Source organism: Gracilinanus agilis, chromosome 3 (assembly GCF_016433145.1).
Source record: "Gracilinanus agilis isolate LMUSP501 chromosome 3, AgileGrace, whole genome shotgun sequence".
Classification (NCBI taxonomy): domain Eukaryota; kingdom Metazoa; phylum Chordata; class Mammalia; order Didelphimorphia; family Didelphidae; genus Gracilinanus; species Gracilinanus agilis.
The window spans coordinates 251,811,529-251,838,999 of record NC_058132.1 but is presented as its reverse complement, the minus strand read 5'-3'; the positions used below and the strand labels follow the sequence as shown (position 1 = coordinate 251,838,999).

The window sequence follows — 27,471 nt, the reverse complement described above, 5'->3', positions numbered from 1 at the left end:
CAATTAAAAAGAAATCAATCAATACTCTCGTGTTTTTTCCTATCCACTACCATGTCCAATTTGATAGTAGAATACTTAACAATAACAAAAAAAAACCCAAATGGGGGACACATTCATAATATGCTGGGTTTTTTAATTATTTTTTTAAATTTTAATTAATTTTTTTAATTAACAATTTTTAAAATATAATCTCAGTAATGTTAGGCAAATGACATTTCATAAAGGCACTTTGCAAAAGTAATCCACATCATCTTAAAGCAAGAGCATAAACTAGTAAACAGATTAATGTTTATTGGTGGCTCTGAAAACCCTGCCTAATAGGTCCCATGTCTGCTACTCTTGCTCAGTCTGCTAGGATTTATTATAGGGAGGGGAGCGCACCTTTCAGTGGCACCTTAACCTATTTATGTTCTGTTCAATGGCTTCACTCTGAATGTTGACTTCCTTAAAGATCAAGGGTTAAAAGAAATGGAAAATAGTTCCTTTCTCCAAAAAAGGTCAAGGGATCTCTGATACAGGGAAAGCTAATGTTTTAATATCTTAAAATGCAATTACCAATAAGTCCCTGCCCCTTGAGAAGTTAGATCCATTCCATCCACGCCATAACTATCATCATCCATAATTTTGGACAGGCCAAAATCAGTAATTTTGATTTCTCCGCATGCTGTTCCATCTACTAAAAGGATATTTCCTAACAAAAAATAAACAAGTACAAAAATTAGGAAATATTTTTAAAAAGTATAGTTTTCCCCAGTTTGTGCAACTGCAAGCAATTCATTCTTTTAATTATTACATAAAAATAGATTTTATGTACTAATTAGAAAGTAATTATTTACATATTAAGTTTTTAGTTTGATAGTTCTAAAATTAACTATCATTCTGATAGTTCTCAAACTTCAAAAGTTTGTTAGCATAGCTTTCACATGATTTAATGAATTTACCATTTTAAAATTATCAAGAAATTGTTATCTATAATTCAAATATCAAAGAATAAAACAAGAAAATTATCTTGATAAATTTCCCACTTACCTGGTTTAAGATCATAATGGATAATAGGGGGTTTGATCTCATTGAGATATCTTAGTGCATTTACAATTTGCATTACAATGGACCTAGCTTCTTTCTCTGACATTAATTTATGTTGTTTGAGATAGAAATCCAAGTCATTGCCTTCACAGTATTCTAACACTGTACAAAACCTAGAAGGGAGAAAACCAAATACATATATATTAGATATTCCATTAAATGTAATCACAAATTACTCAAGATCATTATGCTCAATATATTAAAAAATGAAGTATATATGAAATACTGACATTTAATTGTTAATCAAAAGTAAAGTGCAATTGCTTCCTTTGCCCACACCTAGAATCCAGGCATTGAGAGAGAAGTTTAAAATAACGAACATTGCCTAGAATAGGGTAAAGTGAATATGTTTTGAGGAAAACACAGTATGGTGTCTTGGTTTTTAGGAAGTCTCTTTTTTATACAATATAACAAAAAGTTTAACATTCCAAAGTCCTCCAAAATGAAGATAGCTATCACAACTTTTAAATTTCTTATTCATTAACAATAAACTCTATTCTATACTTACGTGTCTGTATCCAAGGAGAAATAATCATATAGTTTAACTATCCTGGGGTGGTCCAGTTCTTTGTGTATTCTATACTCTCTGCAGGCATGTCTAAAGGAAGAGAGCATGTTAATTTTCCATGATCAAAAGACTCTTGATCAATTTACCACAAGAACCATAAGGCATTAATATTTACTTGTGGTAGTTTTCCTTCTTCTCATCTCTCCAGCTTTTATTAAGCTGGTGGATCTTCACAGCAGCATATCTTTGTTCATAAAGGTCAAAAGCCTGAAATCCAAGGCAAAGAATAGTTAAAGCCAAAGACCAAGAAAATTTACATTCAAAATATAACAATTGTTTTTTTTTTAAAAAAGGAATTAGCTAATCTAGATCACGGTAACAATGATTTACATTTGTAGATTATCTCTTGGGGTAGAGGGGATTGTATGTAGCTGTGTAGAGAACTCCTGATAAGAAAACTACCTCTCATGATGTTAGCACTTGCTCTGGAAACTCTTTTAAGAGTTGTTTAGAATCTTAAGGCAGAGGTGTCAATTAAAGCCACAAATCAGATTAAAATATAATTCAGAATTATTTAACACAACAAATAAAAATACAATAAAATACATATATTCCTGATAAGTAGTTTACTAAATAAATATGCAATCTGCAGGAATTCTTACATACTATGCCACTGCCTTAAGGTTTACAAAATATATTCTCTAAAACCAACCCAGTGAGTTATGGAGTTGTATTAATTTGTCAATAGATTACGACAAGCAGTAAGTGGTGGTGTTGAGATCTGAAACCAGGGCTCTTGACATCAAATCCAGTACTTTCCCCACTATATTAAGTAGACTCCCAGTAATACCTCTAATTAATGAAAGAACTGTATTTTAATGACACGCAAAATTGTCAGATATTTTATTACTAGAGGTAGAAGGAATACTATAACTACAGTGGTATGTGCTCTAGCATATCAGAGAAGGGTGGATTATAAGTACAAGAACATAATTAGTACAAAGTAGTACATATAAGAACAAGAACATGAAATACTATCAAATACATATAGGTTGGTATCAATTCCAAACATTAAGCACCCTTCTGAGCAGATTCTCACTCTAATTTTCTGTAATTTTATTAGTAGAATAAGATTAAAAAACTATCAAGTTGGGGGCAGCTGGGTAGCTCAGTGGATTGAGAGCCAGGCCTAGAGATGGGAGGTCCTAGGTTCAAATCCGGCCTCAGACACTTCTCAGTTGTGTGACCCTGGGCAAGTCACTTGACCCCCATTGCCTACCCTTACCACTCTTCCACCTATAAGTCAATACACAGAAGTTAAGGGTTTAAAATTAAAAACAAAAAAACAAAAAAAACTATCAAGTTTACTTTGGCCCCATTCCAGAGATAATTTGTGAAGAGACAAGAGATCCAAGTCAGCAGATTACTATGGCTCTTTTGGCTGCAGGCTGAAAGGTAGGAAACATATTTCTTCCTCACCTGACATCTCTCATTCCAGAGAGTTCCCTTGTCCTTGAAGCTTAATGTAGTGTTAAAAAAAATTTGCATCAAATTGATTTTATATATATATATATATGTCTCAAGTTTAGCTATTTCTTCAGAGTAGTAAACAACATTGTGTCTACTGTTGAAGTATGAACTCCCATTTAACATTGCTATAGATAAGCTAAAGGAAACAGGTTTTAAAATACTGCCCACTATGTAACAAATTAACTTCATGAACAGGGATTTCATTGTATATCACATAAAGTCACCACTTTTTGGTGTAAATTTTAAAACAAGCATGACTTCTGGCATTTATCTGAAAGAAGACATTTTCCCTTTTCCCCTAAAACACTTTAAATAAAACACTGGATCTCACCTTACATTCAAGTAAGAAAGATCATTCCACAAATATTATAAACTGCATCTTTGTCATTAGATAGCATGAGACTGAATGAATATATTCAGAAATTGTTCTAAAGAGTTTTTCATCCAAATTTCATGGACAGAGCAGAGTTACTTTTTTTAAGTTTCAGAAGAAATCAAGAATAACAAAGCTAGTGTGAGTAAAATATTATAAAAACTGAATGCAATATGAATGCTGGTAAAAGAAATGAAGTAGAGATACATAAAGTATAAACAGTGAAAAATAAAGAATGAGAAGAAAACAGAATAACTTCATAAACTATTAGTGAAAAGTTTTGATTCTTAATTGAATAATGATTAGAAATATAAAAATAATTCTTTGGGGATCTTTTATGGGGGTCAAATGAAGAAGACTGCTAATCTTAAGAGCTAGAGGGGTCTAAAAGGTAATCCTATCCAATTGCTTCAATTTTTATAGCTCAAGAAACTGCCCTAAATGACTTATCCAGTCAAACAGTACGTTAGTGAGAGTCTTTGGTCTTCCAATTCCCTATTTAGTGTTTTTTTGTGGGTTATCAAACTAATAGTGAATTCAAATCTTAACTAGCCAGCAAGTGCTAGTCAGCTATCTCATTCTTCAAAGCTATTTTTAAGGAACCAAGATTGGCTTTGAGAAAAATCCCATAATCTCTGACCTGGCTAAAAAATCCCTGGAGGATAAAAAATACCTTGGGTCCATATGCTAGTTGAGATTCTTTAAAAATTACAAAGATTCATTTTGTAGCCTTTAACTGCAAAATGAGCATATTCTTAAGAATCCCTAATGGGGGTGTGTCAGGAGTAGCCATAATGGTACAAGTCCAAGATCAAGAGAAAAGAGTTCTCTGCTTGCTTTCCCTTGCTCATCTTTACACCATAAAGCTAATAAGTAAACAACAGGTCTTAAATACTTTCAAATTTGGCTAGGCTCTGAAGTCTCTATATTTAGACTAACCCAGTCTCATTTAAAATTATTTTTATAGCTTAAAAGTTTTGTTAATAGAGCTGTCTAAATACTTGTGTTGAGACACACTTGAGTATACAGAAGAGGGATCAATGACTAAAGCTGAAATGTACTGCTTGCCTAGTCTAAGGCCATTTCTAACCCTAGAATCCTTAGCATATATTAACTACCATTAGAGTTGCTCTGTATAAAACTGGAAATCACGAGTCTCCATTTCACTGAATTCTTGTCCTAACATTTCTAAGTTAAAAGTCTAAATCCCATTTTTAAGTCATTCCTGGGTTATCTTTATATTCGAACTTTTGCTAAATGGTTCAGGATGGATCTGGAGGTATTAGTTAGAATAGAAGCAGGATACTTAGAACTTTTGGCAAATATTTAAACACAAATGTAGACTTCATGAGAAGTCACAAAATAACAATAAAAAATTTCTGACTATAGCCCTTTTAAAGTTTGTAAAGTGATTTATATAAATTACCTCATTAGCCGCTCACAACAACCTTGCAGGTTAGGTATTATATGCACCATTATTTTCATATTCTAGATAAGGAAAATGTTGAGTGATTAGCCTGTCTGACCTGTCCTGGTTCAAGTCTTTACTAATTGTCTGAATTTTCTTATCTAATTAAAAATATCACAATTAGTTTATCTCATTATTCTATAAGACTTCTAATAATGTTCACTAAATTCCAGGAAGGCCCTACATATTTGCATAAACTTTAGATTTGCCATAATTCTAAGGCTCGACAATTTCTCTATATTAATCCAAACAAGAGACCGAAACATACATTACCTTATATACTTCACTAAAGCCACCTCTACCAAGCAGATGAAGTAACAAGTATCGTTCATTTAACGTGGGATGATCTTTAAACCTTGGGGGGAAAATTCATATATGTATTTTAAAAATTAAGACAAAGGCATGATAAGGTCCCACCTACACTAGAGAGTCTTTTTAGCCATGTCTTCCTTTTAAAATTTGTCTTATTACCATACTGCTTAGAACATCTTCCTTTCAACCTTTCTCCCCTTCTTGTTCCTGCTATTCTTCATATCTCCATTTGATCTCTCTGACCTGTGGGGGTTTCAGGACTTGGCTTAGTGAGTTCCTAACTCCCTTTAATAGCAGAATCACATTATATGGTTAAATGACAAACAGCACTGTGGTTTTTTAAATAACGTGTTTTCTCACTTGTATGTGTGCTCTCTAATGCCTTTAAAAAAAACTACTACATTTAAGAGTTGTGTTCATTCAACTCTGCAGTTCAACAAGTATGTATTATGGGTTAAGGTATCTAGGATGGGGCCAGATTTTGTGAGTGTGAAGGCAAAGGTGAAAGATGGTCCCTACCCTCAAAGAATCAAGAAATTAATCAAGATTTTACCATCCAAGCATATTAAATCTTTAAGAAAAAAAAGATGGCCTTCATCCATGATTACATTTTAGCATTACTGGTTTTAAACAGTTAATTCTGATTCCCTGCAAATTAAATTCTTGTTGCCATTTGAAAAAAGCAAAAAATTCAAAGTGAACAAATAAAGTTTTAATTATCTTTTGAAATGAGTAAAAATAGCATACAACAAATTGTAAGATGAGGAGTTTCTAGAAATAATTTAAGCTTCTTTTATTAAGCATTATAAATTTATTGTATATGTGTTTGTTATATGTGCATTAGGCTCCACCATGTATGAAACACTAGGCTAGATGATATAAAAATGAGTGTTCTGCTGGATTATAATCAATATGATGAAACCATATGAACTCACTAATTTTCTAACTGAATAACCAAATCTTTCACAAATATCTTTAGACACAATTTTCATGAGGTGAGGCAGATTTTAAATTATACTCTCTGTTGTATTAAAATTCTAATACAGCAGGATTTTAAATCTTCAGAAATGTCGCAAACTGTGATGAATAAATTAATTAGTATTTTGTTCACATTTCAGTTAGCTAAGACAAAATTTGTTTTGTATGTTTTGTTAGTCTAAAGATATCATTAATAATTGCAAATAAAAAATGGCTCTGATTATGAATGCCTTGCATTTTAAAACTAGGACATAAATGTTAACATTTTGCATTGTTGGTCAAAATCAATTAAAAGGCCTTAAATCAATAAATGATTTTTGCCTTAAGACTAGATACATGTTTTTACATTCTGTCTGACCTATAACCACACTATAGGCCTCTTCCCACTTTTACCATGACTTTCTTTTAAAAAAAAATTATTTTTTATTGATGTCTTATTTTTACATCAGAAAATAGTGAATTCTGGAAATATCTTCTCCCTTCTTATTTTTCCTAGAACGGAACTTTTTGCCCAGTTAAATAGAAATACCAAAAAGTAAACATTTCCTTTTGCCCAATAGTCTTCAGCCTCTCTGCTGAAAAGAGAGGTAGACTTCATTCTCTGTTTCCCTGGCCAATTTCACAGGTTTCTTAATTACTGACTTGAGTTTCTTTTATATTCATTTTGCTATAATCACTGAGCAAAAGTTTTTCTGGTTCTGCTTATTTCATTGTGCATTAGTACAAACAAATCTTCCAGCTCCATGACATTTTGATTACTATAGCCCAACACAGTTTCTCCCATTAGTGGAAACTCTTTTGCCCTTTCCTGTCTTTGCCAGTTACTTAGCATTTAGTAATAAAACACTGTTGACTACTTTAGGGCAAAAAGAATGTATATTCCTTTTAATAACTTCCAGAATATAACGCTAAGATCTTATGCACAACTCAAGAAATAATTCTTAACTGAAATCTTTGTTGCTGTAAACCTTGGCTTATGTTAACATATACAAATGTCTTTCAAATATGTAATATAGTAGCATTACAAAGTATTGTTTCATGAATAGCAGTCTATACATTATTTGAAAATTTATTTCTTAGGATTCTTTTCCTCCCTTCCTTAAAAAGGGGTTATCATATCTTTTGGTATTATAAAATTAAAATGGCACATAAAATATGAAATGCAAATGCATTACTGTGAATTATCTTCATTGTTTATCCTTTTGAGTTCCCGTATATGAAGATTTCGGACTCTTTCCAAACGTTCAAGTTCTGCCTGGATTTCTGCTTCTTCCTGGAAATGAAGGAAATGGACAAACTGAATTTATTTGCTATTTAAAAAAGGATTCTTCCCCCCACCCTAGGAGATCAATGAAACTGTGATAAAGGATGCCTCAAATTTCAAATCCTACTGAACTAGACAGCTAATTGCTCAATGCCTAAAAGAGAGAACACTATAAAGCAAAAACCAATTTTAAAAAACATTCTGTACATGAAATCTTTAAATAACTATATGCTCAGTACTACTAATGCACTACAGAAAAGCAGTTCTCACCATTTTCAAGTGAAAATGGCAGGAAGATCAATGGAAGTCTGAAATTGATAGGTGGCATTAAAGTGAGTTGGAAAATCAGTTTCTGATAATGTTAATTTTAAATTTAAGAACAAATTATTATCAAAGAAAATTAAGCATAAAAAGGAAGATATTTCACAAGAACTTTAACACTAAAGTTAATAACTCAAAGTGCTTTTGATGTTTAATAAATAAATATGCAGACACACACCCACACACCCACGCCACCCTCAAACAATAAAAGCTATCATGAGGGGCTGTATTGGAGTATTTCCAAATTAATATGTTGTGGGGAAACAAAGATCTGGGAAGATCCCAATGTAATCCTGCAGGTTGGAAAACCATGTTACATAGATATTCCCTAGAAAAAAGATAAATATTCTGACTAAATTGGAATGGGTCTCAAATAAAACCCTTTAATATTCATTTAAGTAATATTTAATTTTTTCTTTTGGACTTTGGGGAGAAATTTTTGCATTTTAAACAAAAGCAATCTGATCTGTTTATTAACATTTTAGTATTATTCTGGAAACAAATCTGGATTTACTAGGCAAATCTTAATTATAACTATTTATATTTCAAAAAGGCATCTCACAGATAAAGATAGCTCCTTACAATGACTCTTACAGTAGGAACTATATTTCATTTTATGTAATAAGGAAATACAGGTTAAGTGGCAGCGAGAAAGAATTTATAACTCAAAGAAGTAATATATTATCTTGCTCTAAGACAATTAATAGAGATGGATTTTTCTTTACAATTTAAATTCAGGAGGATTTTCTATGTACTCTTAAGCAAAAAAGTAAACTTTCCCATAACTTACAATTTAAAACATTGGAGAATATTGCTAGATAAATTGGTCCTCAGGTATATGTTTACATTATGACTGACATGAAGTCAATACTTGCTTTAGAAATATGAAGGTACAATTTTTAAAAACATGTTGCTGAAGAAGCAGGGAAATGTTAGTACTCTTGTATTAATATATGTATATTTGTGTGTATATATATATGTGTGTGTATGTATATATATACATACATATATATATATAATGCAAGTGATATGTAACAGATTTATTTTCATATGTAAGCTCTTATGTTTCTGGCTTTTGTATCTGGAAATGTTTATTTGCTAATGATTTTCTAGGTTATAATAAAAAATTAATATTGATGACAAAATGGCTCAACTATCAGAAGAAATTTCATTAATAACCAACATTCCAAGAATCTTATAATTTATTCTCAAAATTTTCTGTTTGTGTATGGCTTTAAAGACTAGAAAAATTGTCACCTCTAGAGTGAAAAAGGGCAAACATTAGTGGAGAGTCTTCCCCTCAAGAATCACAGAACATAAATACTGAAGGGCGAGAAGGATCTTAATAGATATTCTAGTTATAAGTCCATTCATTTGAACAATTGAGGAAATTAAGACCTGGAAAAAGTAAGTTAAATTTTCTTAATTAACAGAGATAATAATGCCAGAGCCAGGATTAGAATTAGGTTTTCTAACAGGAGACTGTGTTCTTTCCATTAGACCTTAAATGTAGTGTAAGCAAATTAGAAACATATACTAAAAGCTTAGTAAAAATAACTAGGATATAAGTAAGAATTTTACTGGATATTCACCAAAGTGCTAGAAATTCTTTTATGCTACTAATTTTTTTCCCAAAAGACTTAAGACACATTTAAGAGATGTTTCTGAAAATCTAGCAGGACTGTAGTCATTTAGACCACTTGAGATATTTTTGATCATTTGGATGCTTTGCTGTTTGTTTGTTTTGTTTGTTTTGATCTTTATAAAACATGGCAACTATATATGACAGTTTCCTAATGGCATGTTAAATTCTTGTAGAAGTAAAGATACATTCAAATTACAGATTCCAAGAATATGAAAGAAAATAAAGAACCTTGTGACCAGATTGTTGTCCTACTACACTTGTTCTAATATTTTTTAATTCAAATCAACCAACATATTGATTAGTTGAAGTGCCATTATGCTGTGTAGGGATAAAGAGGCTATAACACTCCTTGGGATACAGGTACATATAATAAAAGGAAAACTGAATGAGACTGTACTAACAACTAGGAGACTCAAGGAAGGCTTCATTGAAGAGGATTCTTTGAGGAAGTGATAAGGAAAGAATGCATTTTTGACATGAAGGGCACCTTGTGCAAATGTACAAAATTAGGGGATGGAGTGGTGAATTCAGGAAATAGTCCAAATTGATTTAAATATCAAGTGTGGAAAGGGAACTTGTAACAATAGTGTAGACAGCCTTAAATACCTGGCTAAAGCAGTACAGAGCACAAAAGTGGTTTTTAAGCAAGGAAGTGACCATTTTGGCAGTGGTATAGAGAAGATATAAACACACTCCCCTCTATGCCCACAGATCTGAAGTAGAGTTGGGTTCAAATTAAATGTCATTAATAAACACTTAACAAAGTAAAAAAAATACAGTAAAACACAGATAACAACAGATTTTTTAAAAAGCCAAGTCAATAAACTGCCAACAGGGATCCTTATTTACAGATTTTACTGGTAATGGTTTCTATTAGAATTTGACACCACTGGTATGAAGTCATTCACACTTCTGATTGCCTAATCTGGGGGCCTCTTTGCAATCCATATACATTCTGTAGCCTTTGATACTGTCTATCACCTTCTTCTAAAAATTCTCTTCTCTATGGGTTTTGGTGACACAATCTTGTCTATTTCTCCTTCTCTCCAAGTGACTCCTCGGTTCCCTTTGCTGGACCTTCATCCAGGTCACACCTGCTAACAGAGTCCCGTTACCCCCCTCCCCCCTACTCTGTCCAGGGCCCTCTTTCCTTCACCCTCTGTATTATTTCACTTAATGATCTCATTAGCTCCCATGGACTGAATTCTCAGCTCTACAATGTTAATTTTAAAATCTTAAACACGAAGCCTTAACCTCGCTGATGACCTCCAGTCTCCTAACTGCCTGCTGCACATTAAGACTAATGGATGTTCCTTAGACATTTTAAACTCAATTCATCCCAAACCAAATTCAGTTATTTTTCTCCCTAATCTCTCCTTCTCCTAAACTTCCCTTTAGTTATTCAGGCTTGACTCCTACATGTTGCCCTCAACTCTTCATTGTCATCCCCCATGTCTAATTTTGCCATTCTGGGGAATGTGTCTCTTGATTACTCCTCCTTTTCTCCTGATACCCCGTGCAGACTCTTATCACCTCACATTTGAATTACTGCAGAAGGCCTGATAGCAGTCCTCCCTGCCACTCTCCCAGCTCTAGTCCCTTCTCCCCCAGTTATCAAAAATTATCTTCCTCAAACAAAGCTCTAATCATGATCAAACCCCTACTCAATGAAGTTCAGTGGTTCCCTATCACCTCTAGCATTAAATATAAAATCCTCTCTGAATTTCAAAGCTCTTCAGAACCTGCCACCCTCCACTCCTCCAGTTTTTCTTATAGCTTACATCTCATCACATCCTTGAATAAGATAGTCCTCTCCCTATTCTAGGTATTTACAGACCTGGAATGCTTCTCTTCTCACCTTGGTCTTCTATCTTCCTTGGCTTCCTTAAAGTTGCAACTAAAATTCCAGCTTTTACAGGCCAATATACTTTTCCTGATCAATCCTCCCAAATCCTAGTGCCTTCCTTCTGCTGATAATTTCCAAATTATTATGTCTGTATCTTGTTTGTACATGGTTGTTCACGTCATCTTCCCTATTAGGCTGTGAGTTCCTTTAGAGTGGGGACTGTCTTTTGCCTTTCTTTGTATCCCTAATGTCTAGCATAATCCTGGCACTTAGTTGGTGCATAATGTTTGTCCCCTGACTGGAGAAAGGAGATACTTGTAAACAGGGTCACTAATCAAAAGGTATTATATTCCCAAGTCTCCTTGGTTGGAACATCTCTCCCTTCCTGACCACTAAATTTGGGCATTTCCTAAGTCTTAGCCATTCTTTTCTCATTTCTCTCCATTGGTAATCTAATTGGCTCCTGTGATCTCTACTATAATCTCTAAGCTGAGGACTCCCAGATCCATATAAGAAAGCCTCTCAGCCTCCCTTTTTAAACTCTAGTTCTGAGACATCTCAACCTGTTTATCCCACTGGCATCTCAACTCAATGGGTCCAAAATGGAACTCACTATCTTTCCCCAAAAATTCACACCTCCTCCAAATTTCCCCAATTCAGTTGACATCTAGGTCAATAAATTTGGGATCATTCATGACTCTTCTCCTCCCTAATCCCTATATGTAATCGATTGCCACGTCTGGCCAATCTTACCCTCCATAACATCTAATTTTTCATTTGTACTGATAAGCTCAGATCTTCTTCAGTGGTATTCCCTACCTCCAATCTCTTTCCTCTCTAATCCATTCCAAACAGCTGTCAAATGGATTTTCCTAAAACAAATCTGCCTTACTCTCAATTCAAGGAATTTTCTGTTCAGTCATTTCAGTTGTGTCTGATTCTTCGTGACTTCATTTTGGGGTTTTCTTTGGCCAAAATTCTGGAATTGTTTGCCATTTCCTTTTCTAACTCATTTTTATATATGAAGAACTTAAGCAAACAGGACTAGGTGACTTGCCCAGGATCACATAGGTAGTAAGTGTCTGAGGCAGGATTTGAAGTCATGAATAAGAGTCTTCTTGACTGCAAGCCCAGTGCTTTATCTACTGTACTGCCTAACTGTCCCTAGAATTTTCAATGACTCCCTAGTCTCTCAGATGAAATACAAAATCTTGGGCCTAGGCATTTAAAGAAACCTATACAAATTAACTTCTGCTTCCCTTTCCAGTATTATTTCGTGACTTCTCTTATGTCTTTCCAAAAGTGGTGCTCCCATGTCTGGAATGCTTCTTTCAAAACATAGCTCAAGTATCATAACTCCTACAAGAAAAGTCTACCAATTCCCCTTGTTATTAGCATTTTCTTCTCCTTGAAATTATTTTATATTTATTTAGGTGTACATGTTTTATTCCCTATCCAAACCCAAAGGAAGGTAAGTTCTTTGAGGTTAGGTGCGAACTCTTTTTGTCTTTATTTTTGCATCCTAAATACTAATACAGTACATTTAACATGAAAAGATACTTAATAAAATTTTATTTAACTGAATAGTCTTAAGTAAGAGTAAGAGGTGATCAGGGCTCTTGTTCAAACTGTTTTCACTGGCTGTCTCCTGTTCCTGGAACACTCTTCCTCCTTATTTCTGCCCCTTAGCTTCAAGTCTCCCCTTCTGTGAGAAGCCTTTCCTGATCCTCCTTTGTCTTAATACCTTCTTCCCTTACAGGACAAATTTATCCTGTATGTTGTCTGCATCTTGGGGGAAGATATCTTTAGACTGTAAGGTTCTAGAAAGCAAGGCCTTAAAAAAGTGCCAATTTTCTTTGTATTCCCAGTGCTTAGAGTACAATGCCTAGGGCACACAGAAGGCACTTAATTTTAGCTGATTTACATGATTTAAAAAAGGACAGGTGAATGAAAAGATCATATATGAGAAAGCTTATGGAAAGAGAATCAACAGGATTAGTAAACTTATTGAATATGGGGGTTGGAGCAGAGTAAAGGATGGATCTAAGGTTATGACTGCAGATAATGGAGAATATGATAGTACCTTCAAGAAAAATAGGGAAGTATGGAAGACAAGTTTAAGAGAGAAAATTATAAGTTAATACTATTTAGGACAACATTTTATAGATTTTATAGATAAAGAAACTGAGATCTATGGAGGTAAAATGAAGACCCTCCTATCAAGGTCACACAAATAGTTCAGTGGTAAGTGATGGAGGTGGGACTTTTTAACCCAGGTTCTCAGATGCTAATTAGATGCTAATATTCTTACTACTTTATCATATTTATGGGACACCAAGGAAGAGATAGAAATAGACAATGAATGACTATAGTTCAGTAATGAAATTATAGATGATGTACAGATTTTAAGTTACATGGACAGAGATGACACTCTGAACCCTTGATTAATTGATAACATACCAAGGAACTGTTGAGATAATAAGAGGAACATGTAGCAGAGATAAGCAAATACCAGACGTTTTTAAAGGACTTATTAAGTAAATTTTAGAGATAGCATCATAAGGTCCTGGCAAATATTAATTCTGTCCAACTTAACCAATCTTTATTGTTACCTCACTAAAAAGAGGTAATAAAGGTTGCATGATATTAATTTTGGTTAGTAACAGACATTGCCAAAACATTCAGAATTAGGTGGTTGGGGTGAACTGAATAGCTAGCTGAAGCAATCAGCACCTCTCTATCTTTAAGTCTCTTAGAGAAAAAAAAAGTGTGTACACCTTCCATATAACAAAAATACATTGTCTAGATTTATTACCATCATGCAGAGAAAAAGAAATTAGCAGCCATTTTCTAATAATGAAAGGAACAATTACCATTAACAAATCTTTGTTGAAATGAATTTATCAAACTGAACTATTGCAAATCTGTACATTTACTAACTAAATACAACAAAAATCTGTTATCTGCCATCAACTTAGCAGAATAAACACACACCTCTCTCATTAAATACTATTTAAATTAACTTTAAACTAGAGGGAGAGCTTAAAGTCCAGTCTATGACTCTAATCTATTTCTCTAATGCAGAAAATTGCTTTGGGTTTACCATGCAACTACCCTAACAAAATCTAGCCTTCTGAAGAAGCCACTGCAAGTACCTGCTAGAGTAGAACCTTCTAAACGCATATCACCAAAGCAGTGATAATTTCTGAAAATGGAAGGTAGCACACAAGGATTTGGAAAATTTTCAAATTAATAAAACCTAGCATTCTTTGATCACCTGCTAAATTATTAGGGCGAACAATGTAAAGATGAGAAAGAAAAGAGAAAGTAATGAATAATTTCTCTAACAGCTGATAACAAGGCAGGATTACAATAGTATGATTGGGTTTTCCTAAATGGAATGAAATACCCTCATCAAAAGTAACATAGATAACACAATTCTTTCTTTTCCCCACCAAGAGGTACTTAGCATGAAAAATACAAAAGATAGGAATCACTTCACTTCTTTCTAGTATTCCCTTCCATGACCTACCTTAAACTTTTCCTTCAAACTCCAGTCAAACTGAAATGAAATATTTGCTTCACCTCAAGCTATGCTCCATACTCTAACCACCTCTATCCCTGTATTTCCAAATGGCCACATTTCTTTTGTATGTACCCTCACATACCCTGAACACACAAAAATTCAACCTAGGCATTAAAAAAACACAAGACAGTTGATCTGCTACTCTAAAACTAAATAGTTTTAGTGCAATTCCAATGTGCTTGTATGACAATTAAATAAAATAAAAAAAAAAAAACAACCAAAAACCTGGCTCATTTTCTAAATAATTTCCTAAACTCTATACTATTGGTTTGTTCCTGATTCTCATTTTCTTCTATGCTTCTCTTTTTCCTTTGTGTTTAATTTATCTTTAGAGATCAAAGTATTGTAAAGCAAAATTCATGTTTTAAAACATTCATATGAAAACAAGTACAATTTATATTGATGGAGGGTAGATTTTGACTAAGGGTTATCAAGCTATCCAACACCACTGCCTTTCACCACAGTACTAAACAGATATACTTGAGTAATTAGCAAAGTTAAAATGCTAAAGAAAAAAAGTAACTGTATTTTAAATATGTCCTTAAAAAAAATAACTGCTACATAATGGAGCTGACATTCCCAAATGTTTGGAGATATCTGCATCTAATTAAAAAGATTACTATCTAGAAAGCTTAAGCATAAGTTATCTTAGGCATAGCTCTGGTATATGTGCAAAGGTATTGCACCTAGCATGCTATTTATGTTTTTTCTCCCTTCTTGCTTTTTTTTCATAATCCTAATTACCACTCTGTCCTAACAGTTTGGTTTTTTGGACTTTTTAAGAATCCTATCTGTTCTGCTTCTGCACATATAGTCTAGAAATTCCTATAAAGGGATGTTTTTTTTAACCCATAACTTTCTGTGTGTTGGCTTATAGATGGAAGAGTGGTAAGGGTGGGCAATGGGGGTCAAGTGACTTGCCCAGGGTCACACAGCTGGGAAGTGTCTGAGGCTGGATTTGAACCTAGGACCTCCCATCTCTAGGCCTGGCTCTCAATCCACTGAGCTACCCAGCTGCTTCCTAAAGGGATGTTTTATATATAGGAAGCTGCTATTACTGATTCACCATCTTTACTTAGGATGCATAATTATGGTTTTTCCTGTGATTTTGGTGAAACTACCCACATTCTCATTTAATTTTACTTATGACCAATGGAATGCATTTGCAAGACAGCCTATAGCCATGGATCTTCATTTTACTCTATGTAAAACAATGTTTATTATATTGGAGTTGGCCACCAAATTTAAACTAATTTGTACTGTGCTCTGTTGAGCTGAATTACTTAACTAAAACAATTGAAAGAGGTAATATTCAAGAGTACAGGCAGGCATAAGGAATGAATTTGTGGAACTTCACTGGCACAGGGAACTCTCAGATGAGAAAATCTTCCTGCTAGTGCAGATTGACACTTTCATGCTTAGCTACTTAAGAGCATGCAGCAGTTAACTGATTTGACTAGGATCAAGTAGCTAGTAATTCCAAAGGTAAAACTTGAACCAAGAATGTTCTGGTTTCTCTACTACTTAACATTGCCTCATTAGTTATATTTATAGATAAATAGACATATTTGGGTTTAGCAGCTTATAAAGTAATTGGAATAAAAGAATACTGCCACCATCAAAAGTAAATAATAAAACATTCAAAGCTATTCTGAATTTATACTTAAAAAGAGCAAGAAGCAGAATATATAGACATACTAAGTTTACATTCCTTGCTGGATGATACCTCACAGCATTGCTATGAGGGAAATGTTTATAAACATTTATAGGGCTACTTGAAGCACTGAGAGATCTGTATTCTCAAGAGTCTATATGATGCTTAATCACCTTCATAAGATTTGATCCTTATTCTGAAATGAGGGAAAAGAATATAATCTTAAATTCAGAGATCCAAAACATTTCTTGGCAATTTCATAGTATGACAGATGAATCAAAATGAATTACTTCCTTTCTCACTCTCACACAAGACAGGAAGTCAGGATGGCATGCAATACTATTCACAAGTGAAATTGACTTAACAGTATGTTTAACCTGGTCATATATACAGAAAGGAACATCTTTTCTTGTTCTTTCTCTCCGGTACTCTCTAGCAATATTCTCATTATGTCTTATAGACACAAAATATGTTTGCCTTTGCTTAAAGAAGTAGCTCCTGAAAGATTTCTACTGAATAATTAAAATAGTTGAAAGAACAGGTTTGGAAAACCAGTCCCTAGTGGTTTTCTAGCTACATTACTGAAAAGTACTTTATACCCCAAACTTAGTGACAACAAATGTCACCCATAAACTCTTAGTACTCGTCACATTAAGGGACAGATGAATTTGATGGCAGAGCTGTCCTTGAAAAGGTCCTTAACCGAGAGGAGGTCAAACTTCAGTATTAATTAATTGGTGGTCATTCACCTAAAATCAGTGCCCTGTTATATTCCACTGTTCAAAAGGTTGTAGAAAATTCCGTGTCTTCCATCTCAACTAGTTGAATGATCCACTGTGAAGGAGTGAGAAAAGAGCTGTCCTTGGTCTTGACCTGTAAAAATTTCATCATGGAGGATTAATACTGATGCTGCTGCTGCCTGTGACTGGTTCAGTTTTTCTCTGCAGGTGGCCAATATCGGTCAGAAAACAGGATTTCTGTGGCAGTGCTGACTGAAGGGCAGGGCTGTTGCTATACTGTTATCTCTTCAGAACGGAGGCACAAGGAGAGGTGAATGCCACATCACAAGGAGCAAAGGAGAGAGAGAGAGAGAAATGGTGTCAGGTGGCATGTTGGATGGGATTTTTGTTTTAGTAGACTGAGGAGACTGTAAATAGTTTGGCCCTCTGACTCCATCTCTGCAAGGTACTTTTTGTGTTGCTGATGATGATCCTTGACCACTCCAACACCCATTACAAATTCATTTACATTTTTCCAAATTAAGTTCTGAAATCATACTCAAGTATTATAAACCAAACCTACACATTTCTCAAAATCCACAAGTGAAATTATTAAAACAAACAAAAAAAAAACCACCTAATCCCTATTACACTATCATTTCCCAACCCTCACTAAAGAATTTAGCTGTTTACATCTCTCCTTATGAGCTTTAAAAACTAAAATCTTTACATAAATAAGCCAGAAGACTAGAGATTAAGTACACCATAAAAATCCCTCCATGCCATTCAAAGCATCAACGTAAAACAGGAGTGGCAAAACATAGACGAAGGTTCTCGCAACTATAAAACTTGTATCTTCATGTTAGCCAAAGGAGGTTGTCACTGAATGGTAAATTTATTTTTTTTAATATGGTATGACAATGGCTAGAATATGGTACAGGGATGAAGGCAGCTAATATATTTATAATTTTGCTAATCTTTCTTGGAAAGTACCAAACCCAAAGCGTGCCCCTTAAGCCATTTTTTGTCAACACAGTTTTCAAAACTATAAAATAAAAATTTGGATTACAAAGTTAACATGAAAGAATTCCTCTATTTCGAGCCTTAATGTTTCCCTATTCCTAGAATTTACCTACCCCCCCCCCCCAGTATCAATATAAGTAATGAAAACACTCGACAAATAATTTTTTGTTTACTAAAATCCATTGATTCCATATAGAAGTATAACTACACAAAATAAGAAAGAGTTGGCAGCTCTGCCTCAGAGGAAAAAGCTGCTAAGGGAATGCAATGCCTTTCTTAGGAACTACAAGCTTTTAATACATGATACTCAAGCGGGAAATTGTACATAATTATAGGTAAATTGAGCTTAGCTTGCTAAAGTAACAAAAAAATTACTTTCCCTAATTAAAATAGTTTTATAGAGATATTGGTTTGCATTCTCTCCACATTTTTTTATTTATTTAGTTTGATCTGAGGAGTTCTTTACAAGAAGTTTAAAAAGAAATTTGAAATGACTTCTGAGAGAATTATGGCACTTTGTTGCAAATAGCCACTTCTTCAGCTGACCTTTATAAAAATAAATTTGGAGTGGAAATCAACCAATACACTAGTAAGTAATTATAGAATTACTCTAACTCATGCAACTCCTACAAAAGTAACTCCCAAGGAAGACACTACAGAAGTACAATACAATAGGCTTAAAATGACTCTTTAAACTGCAACAAAAGCTAAATGGTATGTCTCCCCAAAAAGGCTTTAGGCAAAAAAACAAACTATTACTTAGAGGTTAAAAAAGTGCAAGATGAACTAGATTTTCTAAAATTAAAAGCCAACTTAAGTATTTAACATAACAGAACTCTAAGTTGCTTGATGGCTACAGTAACTCAAATCCAATCAATATTTGAAGAAATTCTTGGTTCATACACAAAAGTGACACTGGATAATGTTTTGTTGTAAACACCAACAAAAATACAAGAGCCCTCAACTCAACGGATTCTGTAAATGCTACCCTGTCAGTCTTGGTCAGACAAAACAAATTATGATAGTTCCTTTTATAAGGAACAGGCGAAAACTTTTTTAGATTTGCTGAGCAGCAACCGTTTGGCTATTCTGTGGTTATCTATTCTCAATCCTGGTGAGCTGTATAAGCTAATAAATTCTATTTCTTCTTTAGTTTCCATTACAAGTTAAAATGCATCTTGCAACGAGGTATCTGTGCAAAGAAAAATTGAAATGGGTCCTCCATTCTTTCTGTCTATAAACTTACATTTACCCAGTAGCATCTGTCATGTACTCCAGTCATTTATTTCTCACTACCGCCAAAATCACAACTGAATCACTTTGTTAAACTGCTGAGGTTCTTCATCAGTCATGAGATTAGTCATTTTTCCCAAACTAGGACAATACTTATGAATTAAGAAGACAAGTTCAATTAAAACCTTTTAGCTGATATAGCCTTAGCAATACAAAAGTAAGGTAGGATGTATACACTCAATGTTAGAATCCAGAATGCTTCACAAACATACCAATGACCACAATCCATATCCAGCCCTCAGCAGAAGTTGTGAAAGAGTAAATGAAACATAAAATGTATTCGCCATGGTAGTGAAGCATCTTCTTCCTTGACTCAGGTGGCTGGTGATGCAGTGGATAGAGTGCTGGACTTGGAATTAGGAAGGCCCGAGTTCAAATAGTCTGAGACATTTACTTGCTGTGTGACCTTGGGCAAGTTCTATAACATGCCTCAGTTTCCCCAACCATAAGGAATACCATGATATTATTTACCTATTTCTTAGGGCTGTTTTGAGGATCAAATGAGATAAGAAGTGTAAAGTGCTTAGCATAGCACTTGGCACTTTTCCCCTTTCCCTTCCTGGAGGCCAAGTCCTCTGCAATTCATTTCTATTCTAAACAAAAAACGGTCTTAAAATACCCAATGTTAGGCAAGATTTCCTGATTACTTCTTTTTAAAACACATGACTGAACTATGCCTTTCATGTTTCATAATTCAATGCAACTTTACAGTAAATAAGAGGCAGGTACCCACTTTTGCTCTAAGGTGACATTGCCAAGTGCACGCAGGTTCCATCATTTTCCTTGTGTAAATTTTTTATTTCTTGATGAGGCTTTTGAAAATACACCTCCACCTAACAAAGTCTGTCAAACTTAGTATCATAGGTCATCAATCTGGAGCTAGAAGGAACTAGAAAGATCATCTACTCCAAGACCTTTATTTTGGTAGCTGAGGCTTACCTATGGTCCGCATACATGTCATAGTCTTGATATGGACCCAAACTGTTTGCTCCAAATCTAGCATCTTATGATTAAAAAAATTTAAGAACATGGGGATATGTTTCAAGGTTATAATCTGTTCTGCCCTCCTTAAATAATAACTCCAGGAGAGAAGAAAAAAAGTGCAAATATATCATTTGGGGTAGTAAGGAGAAAGAAGAATCTTAACTATGAAGCTGTAAGTATATTCCAAGTCAAAAAGAAAAAAACTGATCATAAAAAAGGACAAAGATAAAAGAATGAATAGACAAGGAGATATAAAAGTTGAAAGGGCAAATCATCTGAATTAATAGAGAAAAGTATAGTACTTGATATAGCTTACAAGTATAGCTCTTTAAAAAAAAAAGGTAATAAACAGCTGTCTATGAATCAAATATTTTGAATGCCCAAGAAAAGCTCACTCTTTAAAAGAAAGTGTGCATGGATCCATTACAGAAACAAAGAATACTAATATAGTACAATGATCAATTTTTAATTTACCCGTTTCCTAAAGGGGGGTGTGTGTGTGTGTGTGTGTGTGTGTGTGTGTGTGTGTGTGTATACGTACATGTCGTATGTATTTCTTTCTTTCTATATAACTCTCTAAACATGCAGTCTAAACTCCAGAAATAGGGATTAAAACTATCCTATTTTATGTAGATAACAGTCTTTCAGGGAAAACTCTATTGTACTCAGACAATAAAAGTCCCCATGATGCTATGCTAAACATAATGTAAAATGGAAGACAAAGAATATACAATTTTAATAGAGGTAGAGATATTACACATTCAAGTTCCAAATGTCAAAATGAGTCCTCTCTCTGAATTGAGAGGCACTAGACAAATACACCTTTCAGACACCTTTGGTTGAAATCTGTATTGGACAAGGACACCAGTAAGAACAAGACAGTGTTGGAGGGAGAAGGGGACAGATTTAGATATGGTTGGAAGATTACATTAAGAATAATTAGGATTTTAAAGGAAGATAGTGATGTAACAATATCACCAAATTAGGTATAGAATTTTTGAAAAGAATTAAACGAGGAAATGAAACGATCAAGGTAAAGGCCAAAAAGTGCCTTGAGTCAAGAATTCAAAGGTGGGTTAGAGTTCATTATTCCAACACTGTGAGTACTTTTATAATTATTAGAGATCCTAAACCATGATTTGGTAGACAATTTTTAAGAGTTGGTAGGGATAAAATTCATCGCCCAATGGCCAATTTGCTGAAGAATAATCTAATAGAATTAAGTAAAAATATACGGAAAAACAAACCTGATTAATGCCTCAATCTTTATACTTACCCCTCCCCCCATATTTATTCCTTTTGCCAATAACCATTTCTCCCTGTTGTTCTCCAACAGCTACCCTCTCCTACATTACAGAGAGCTCAACATCAAGGAGAATGCAAAAATACCTAATTAAAAATAAAATTAGAAGCCTTTGTTCTAAAGATCATATTTTGTTTCCTATATAGCACCGAACTAAACAAAAGATATTTGATTTTGAGGTTTTTATTATACAAAAGTAGGATTTTATAAAAATGAAAATGTGATAAAATTTCTCCCCCCATTTTAGAGGTCAGGACGAAGTTGGGGAGTAAGTATGCCTTTTTGTAAATAAACAGGTCAGAATTTTAAGTGTCACATGAAAAAAAAGTTAAGTAGCATCTGTGTTTCATGGTTCAACAAGGATGAAAGTAATGTTTTTCTAGCAGTTGCTGTTTTTTTTTTTTTAAATAATCTGGTCAGTAGATTTTTTGAAATTATAAAAACAAATAGATAAAGAAGATGAAATGGAAAAAGAAATACAATACTAAAATCTATAATGGTGTTTATTTTGGGGGAAAACTCTTGTTATTTTTTTCAATAGATTAAAATAGGAATAAGCTACTGAAATGGCTTTTAAAGCAATAATGAAAAATCAAAACTCTGATACTAATGTCAAATTTTACAAATAAAAATAAAATCTTTAATTCATTATGTCAATGGTTCTTATCAGGTTACAATAATGCTCCTTATCACTTTACAATAATTAAAATTATTTTACCAATCAAATTATTCTTAGACATGTAATACAATAGTTTTAAAATCCCAGCTTATAAAAGCATTGAAATTTTTATCATTTATTATAAAATAGTAAAATGTGGGTAATATGAAATTTTTATTTTTGCAATTAAAACATATAACATAAATTTCCTAAAAAATTCTAATTCTTAGGAATTTAAATTTTGATAATTTAGTAGAGAACTAACTTTTTCTTAATTCAACTAAGCAGTGGCACAACTATTCTATGAACATAAAGTTAAGTTGATTTTTTCACATGCTCAATATTTTATGTTAAAAAGATACCCTGAAGCTATGCTGATTTCCATGGCCTGTTTGTTGGTGGGCAGTTTTCATCTCAGATCTTCACTGTTTCTCCCATTTTCAATTTCTTGAAAGAAACTACCCAATTCTAACCCCCATAACTCCCACAATTAAACTAAAAAACCCCAGTTTACCAACTCCACATACCTTTTTGAGATGTCCTAGTCTAAGTTTGAAAATTTCTTCTTGTTCATGGTACTCTGCTAAAGTGAGCCTGCCAAAACAACAAAATAGTAATCCTACATATTAAGATTATTATTTATTTTTAAAGGCAAATCATTAAATAACAATCTGTACAATAATATTTATGATTAATAGCTTATCAAAACAAGATTCTAGGTAGATAGATAAGTCGCATTTAGGTATAACATATATAATACATTAACTTATTTAAAATATGATATTAATTATTTCAAGACTTTTAAAGAAGCTCTTATTTTGAAGAATGGTTTTCAACAGAACAAAAATCATTATGAAAAATCCACAATTCAGGAAGTACTTTAATTTCTGTTAAACTATAATGAAAATATAATGAAAATGAACTACTTCTAATTTTTCAATTATGAAAATTTGCACATACACTTAGTAAATTTTCAAAAACAATACAATGAACAAATGCATGTAAAACACTCAAAGAGTTAAATAATGTTTTTAAACTATGCATACAGTTTCATTCAATATTTATGGAGAGAAAGATAAAAAATCTGTGGTTAGTATAGGAACCCTCCAATTAGGAAATTTCCAGTATCAATGTAGGCAAGCACACCTTTTTTTAAATTTATGGACTTAACAGAGTTGTTTAGAGCAATGAGAGAATATAATAAGTGACATGCCCAGGGTCACATATCAATAAGTTTTAGAGTTGGAACTTGAGTCCTTCCTAGTCCACAGGCAGGCTTTCTAGTCACTGCTACCACAAGTATTTATATAATATTTTTAATTTTGAATGTAATTTGTAAACATTTCATTAGTTGTATAATTTATTTAAATATACTGATATGTGAAAACAAATTAAAATCAAGCAGATAAGTTTTAGCAAATTAAGGTAAATTCTATACTTCTAAAGGAAAAATTATAATGGGAAGACTATTCTATTAGCAATGAAATAACTTCCATAGCTACTAACTTTCAGAAAACTGTCATATCTAAACAAAATATTTAATGATTCGCAATTTCCAGGGAATCTGGCAAAATGTTATTCTATTGTCACATACACAGAACATAGTTTTTTATTCATATTCATCATCTCCACAGTATATACTGTTTCTTTTTTAGTCATATTCCAAGTCAATTCTAGACAAAGTGCAGAAAAAGAGAAAGTTCTATTCTCTATCCGCCATTTTATTAATCTGCAGTAAAAACAATAGTAACAACAATCTGTATCCATCATCTTGCTAACCCACACACATACACAAAGGATTACTGAGAGCAAGAGTCAATGTAACAGGCAAATAAATGACTTTGGCATCAATAAAAAGAAAGTGATGTTTGAAAACCAAACTTGTTTATACCTAAATTCATTCATAAGAAAGGTGCTTTTCCAGACACTATTTGTGATGCACATCTGTACTTCTTATTGAAAATTTTAAAGCTAGTAAACAAACCACTGCTTATCACATTTTTAATATAGTTACTCACAGAAAGCTGTCTAAAGATAAACTATCTCGTTTGAACATTTTTTTACTAAAGGATTCATGTGTGGTAATGTAATGATGATAGGTTAAGATCTCTTACTTGTTTACTACTAATAAAAGGAAATTTGATGGTGTCATGCTAAACTACCAATCTTTAGCTACTCAAGAGCATTTGCCATTTTTGCTAGAGATAAATACTTCCATCCCCAAATAGACATGTGTGCTGTGGACTCACACATAGTTAAACTATATTAATTCAAATTAACTTAGGAAAGGAGTCAGTCTGAATGAACAAACAATTAAGAGTGGTTATAGTTTTATAATAAACAAAAATTAAAACCAAAGAACTGTAAATGAAAATTGCAAAATGATTTATAGGTAGTGAATTAGCCCTGTATTTACTGTCTCTAAAGTACTTGAAGGTACAATGTTACAGTTAAAAAAGTCTCCTGTGATTTTAATGCAAAAAAGCAGGGCTTTTGGGGTCCAGGTTATCACAAATTCTGATTAGTGTGGTACAAAATTAAAGATATTTTACTATTTCACACACACACTTGTATACATTTTTGTTTACAAGCAGTTTCATTAAATTAATGACACCAAACTAAGTTGTTTCAAAGTGGATGAAAAATTTTATGATAAAAATAGGGGAGAAATGAGATTTCAAATTTTTATTAATGAAAATATTTGAATAAAATTCTACAACTCAAAGATGTAGACTTTTTCAAATCATTAAAAATAGAGATCCTTAATGGCTATGAAAGTAGACATAATTGACATAAATCTGAATAACACTTATTTAAATATTCAGAGCCAGAGCTAAGATTTTATATACTGTGGCATACGAATCTTGATAAACAACAATCTACTAGGCTAGCCCTCTCTTTTTAAAAAACCCTTAGCTTCCATCTTAAAATCAATACTGTGTATTGGTTTCAAGATAGAAGAAAAGTAAGGGCTAGGCAAAGGAGGTTAAGTGACTTGTTCGGGATCACACAGCTGGGAAGTGTTTGAGGTCGGATTTGAACACAGGACCTCTCATCTCTAGACCTGACTCTCAATCCATTCAGCCACCTAGGTGTCCCTCAGGGTTGTCTTTAAAGTAAATTGAATTATGAGGATTTTGTTTCTTAATTTAAAACCATCAGTTTAATATCACTGTGGAATAACATTATTGAAATGACTATTATCATATGCAACATGGGACACAACTCAAGTGAATTTGATGAAAAGAATTTTGAATTTATGCAAGTGATGAACCTAAAACCTCAAATTTAAAGAATTTCAATCTTCAGTACATTGCTATTTAGTAGTATTTATCCAAGATTCTGTTTTTGGCTTATCCCCATTATTGAAGCAAACAAAACAAAAAAACCCCTAAATTTTTGAAGCACTTACTATGTGCCAGGCACTGTGCCAAGTTCCTTTGTTTATTTATTTGTTTGTTTATTTGTTTTTTAGCCCTTGCCTTCCGTCTTGGAGTCAATACTGTGTATTGGTTCCAAGGCAGAAGAGTGGTAAGAGTAGGCAATGGGGGTCAAGTGACTTGCTCAGGGTCACACAGCTGGAAAGTGTCTATTGAGCCCAGCTTTGAACCTATGACCTCCCATCTCTAGGCCTGGCTCTCAATCCAATGAGCTACCCATTTGCCCCCGGCCAAATTCTTTTAAAAAAAGTGATTGACATTTAACTTTTAAGTTTTTAAGTTTTTGAAAACAGAAGGGAAAAAAATCAACAATGAAAGTCCTTAAAAAAAATCACACAAGTCAAAATTGAAAAATCATCTTATTATAATGTTCTACCTTCTTGCAGTTATGATTCATATAATTATTAGGTACCATAGGAAGTGCCAGAACTCCAACCTCTTTGTCTTATTTTTCTTCTTTCTTCCTTTTTTAAAAAACACTTACCTTCATCTTAAGAATTCATAGTAAGTATTGGTCCCAAGGCAGAAAAGCACTAAGGGGGGTAAGGCAACTGGAGTTCTGTGACTTGCCCAGGATTCACAGAGTTAAGTATCTGACCAGATTTAAACCTAGGACCTCTTGCCTCCAAGCCTGATTCTCAATATACTGAGCCATCTAGCTGCTACCTTGCCTTATTTTTCAAATCAAACTACATGAGGACCCTTACCCCACCCTCCCCCATTTGAAACATATCTCAGATTCTGAAATGGAAACCAGCTTTAACAGCTTTGCAGGTATATAGTTCTTCATTGAAGGATATATACTACAAATATTAAACCTGATTTTTTCAAATATATAATCAAATTCAGACTGTCCCAAGAAAACATGGGGCAATACACAGCAGATTGATAAATTCTGGAATTGGCACAAGATCTGCATCTCTCTTATAATGACTTAATTGGCATAACCCTCATTCCCTATGCCCAAGATTGTCTTCTTCAAAGTGAAGCTGTGAAGGTCTTTAGCATTAAATTTAGTTCCTCAGCATTAAATAATGTCCCAGAACTAACCCTAAGCTCATAAAGTAATAAGGTGAATATAATATAGGAAACAAAAGATGTAGCCAGAACTGTTTGGGGAATTCAAGAGTGAAGAGAGAGATTATAGGAATATTATTTTGGTAAGAGTACGTAAAACTGATTGGAAAGGGAAGACACCAATTAAGTGGCTTTTTTAATAGTCCATATTAAATGAAGGTCTGCTATATTAGCTATGAGACTAGGGAAGAAAAGGAAAATATAAGAGACATTTAAAAGAAAGTATTCACAATACTTGGTGATAGAGAACTAGGGATTAAGGTTTGAGAACTCAGATGATTCTTGCTCTAGCCACCTAGATTGCTTCTAAAAATAATTTTTCTTGGTGACTTTGAAAAAACAATTAGTAATAGAGGATTCTGTTATTGCTTCTCTCTTTTCTAAACCCCTACAATCTGGCTAT

At 33.3% G+C, this 27,471-nt stretch overlaps 1 protein-coding gene across 1 annotated transcript in view; it reads right to left on the bottom strand.

Annotated features, from left to right (window-relative positions):
* The window catches only part of TLK1 (tousled like kinase 1), a 192,235-nt gene that overhangs the window by 11,399 nt on the left and 153,365 nt on the right, over positions 1-27,471 (bottom strand). Inside the window, exons 12-18 of the mRNA XM_044669801.1 lie at positions 23,079-23,145; positions 7,431-7,528; positions 5,239-5,320; positions 1,770-1,861; positions 1,595-1,684; positions 1,030-1,199; positions 556-691 (exon numbers count right to left, since the gene is read on the bottom strand). Coding sequence (XP_044525736.1) covers positions 556-691; positions 1,030-1,199; positions 1,595-1,684; positions 1,770-1,861; positions 5,239-5,320; positions 7,431-7,528; positions 23,079-23,145 — 735 coding nt within the window. The remainder of the gene's footprint in view (positions 1-555; positions 692-1,029; positions 1,200-1,594; positions 1,685-1,769; positions 1,862-5,238; positions 5,321-7,430; positions 7,529-23,078; positions 23,146-27,471) is intronic.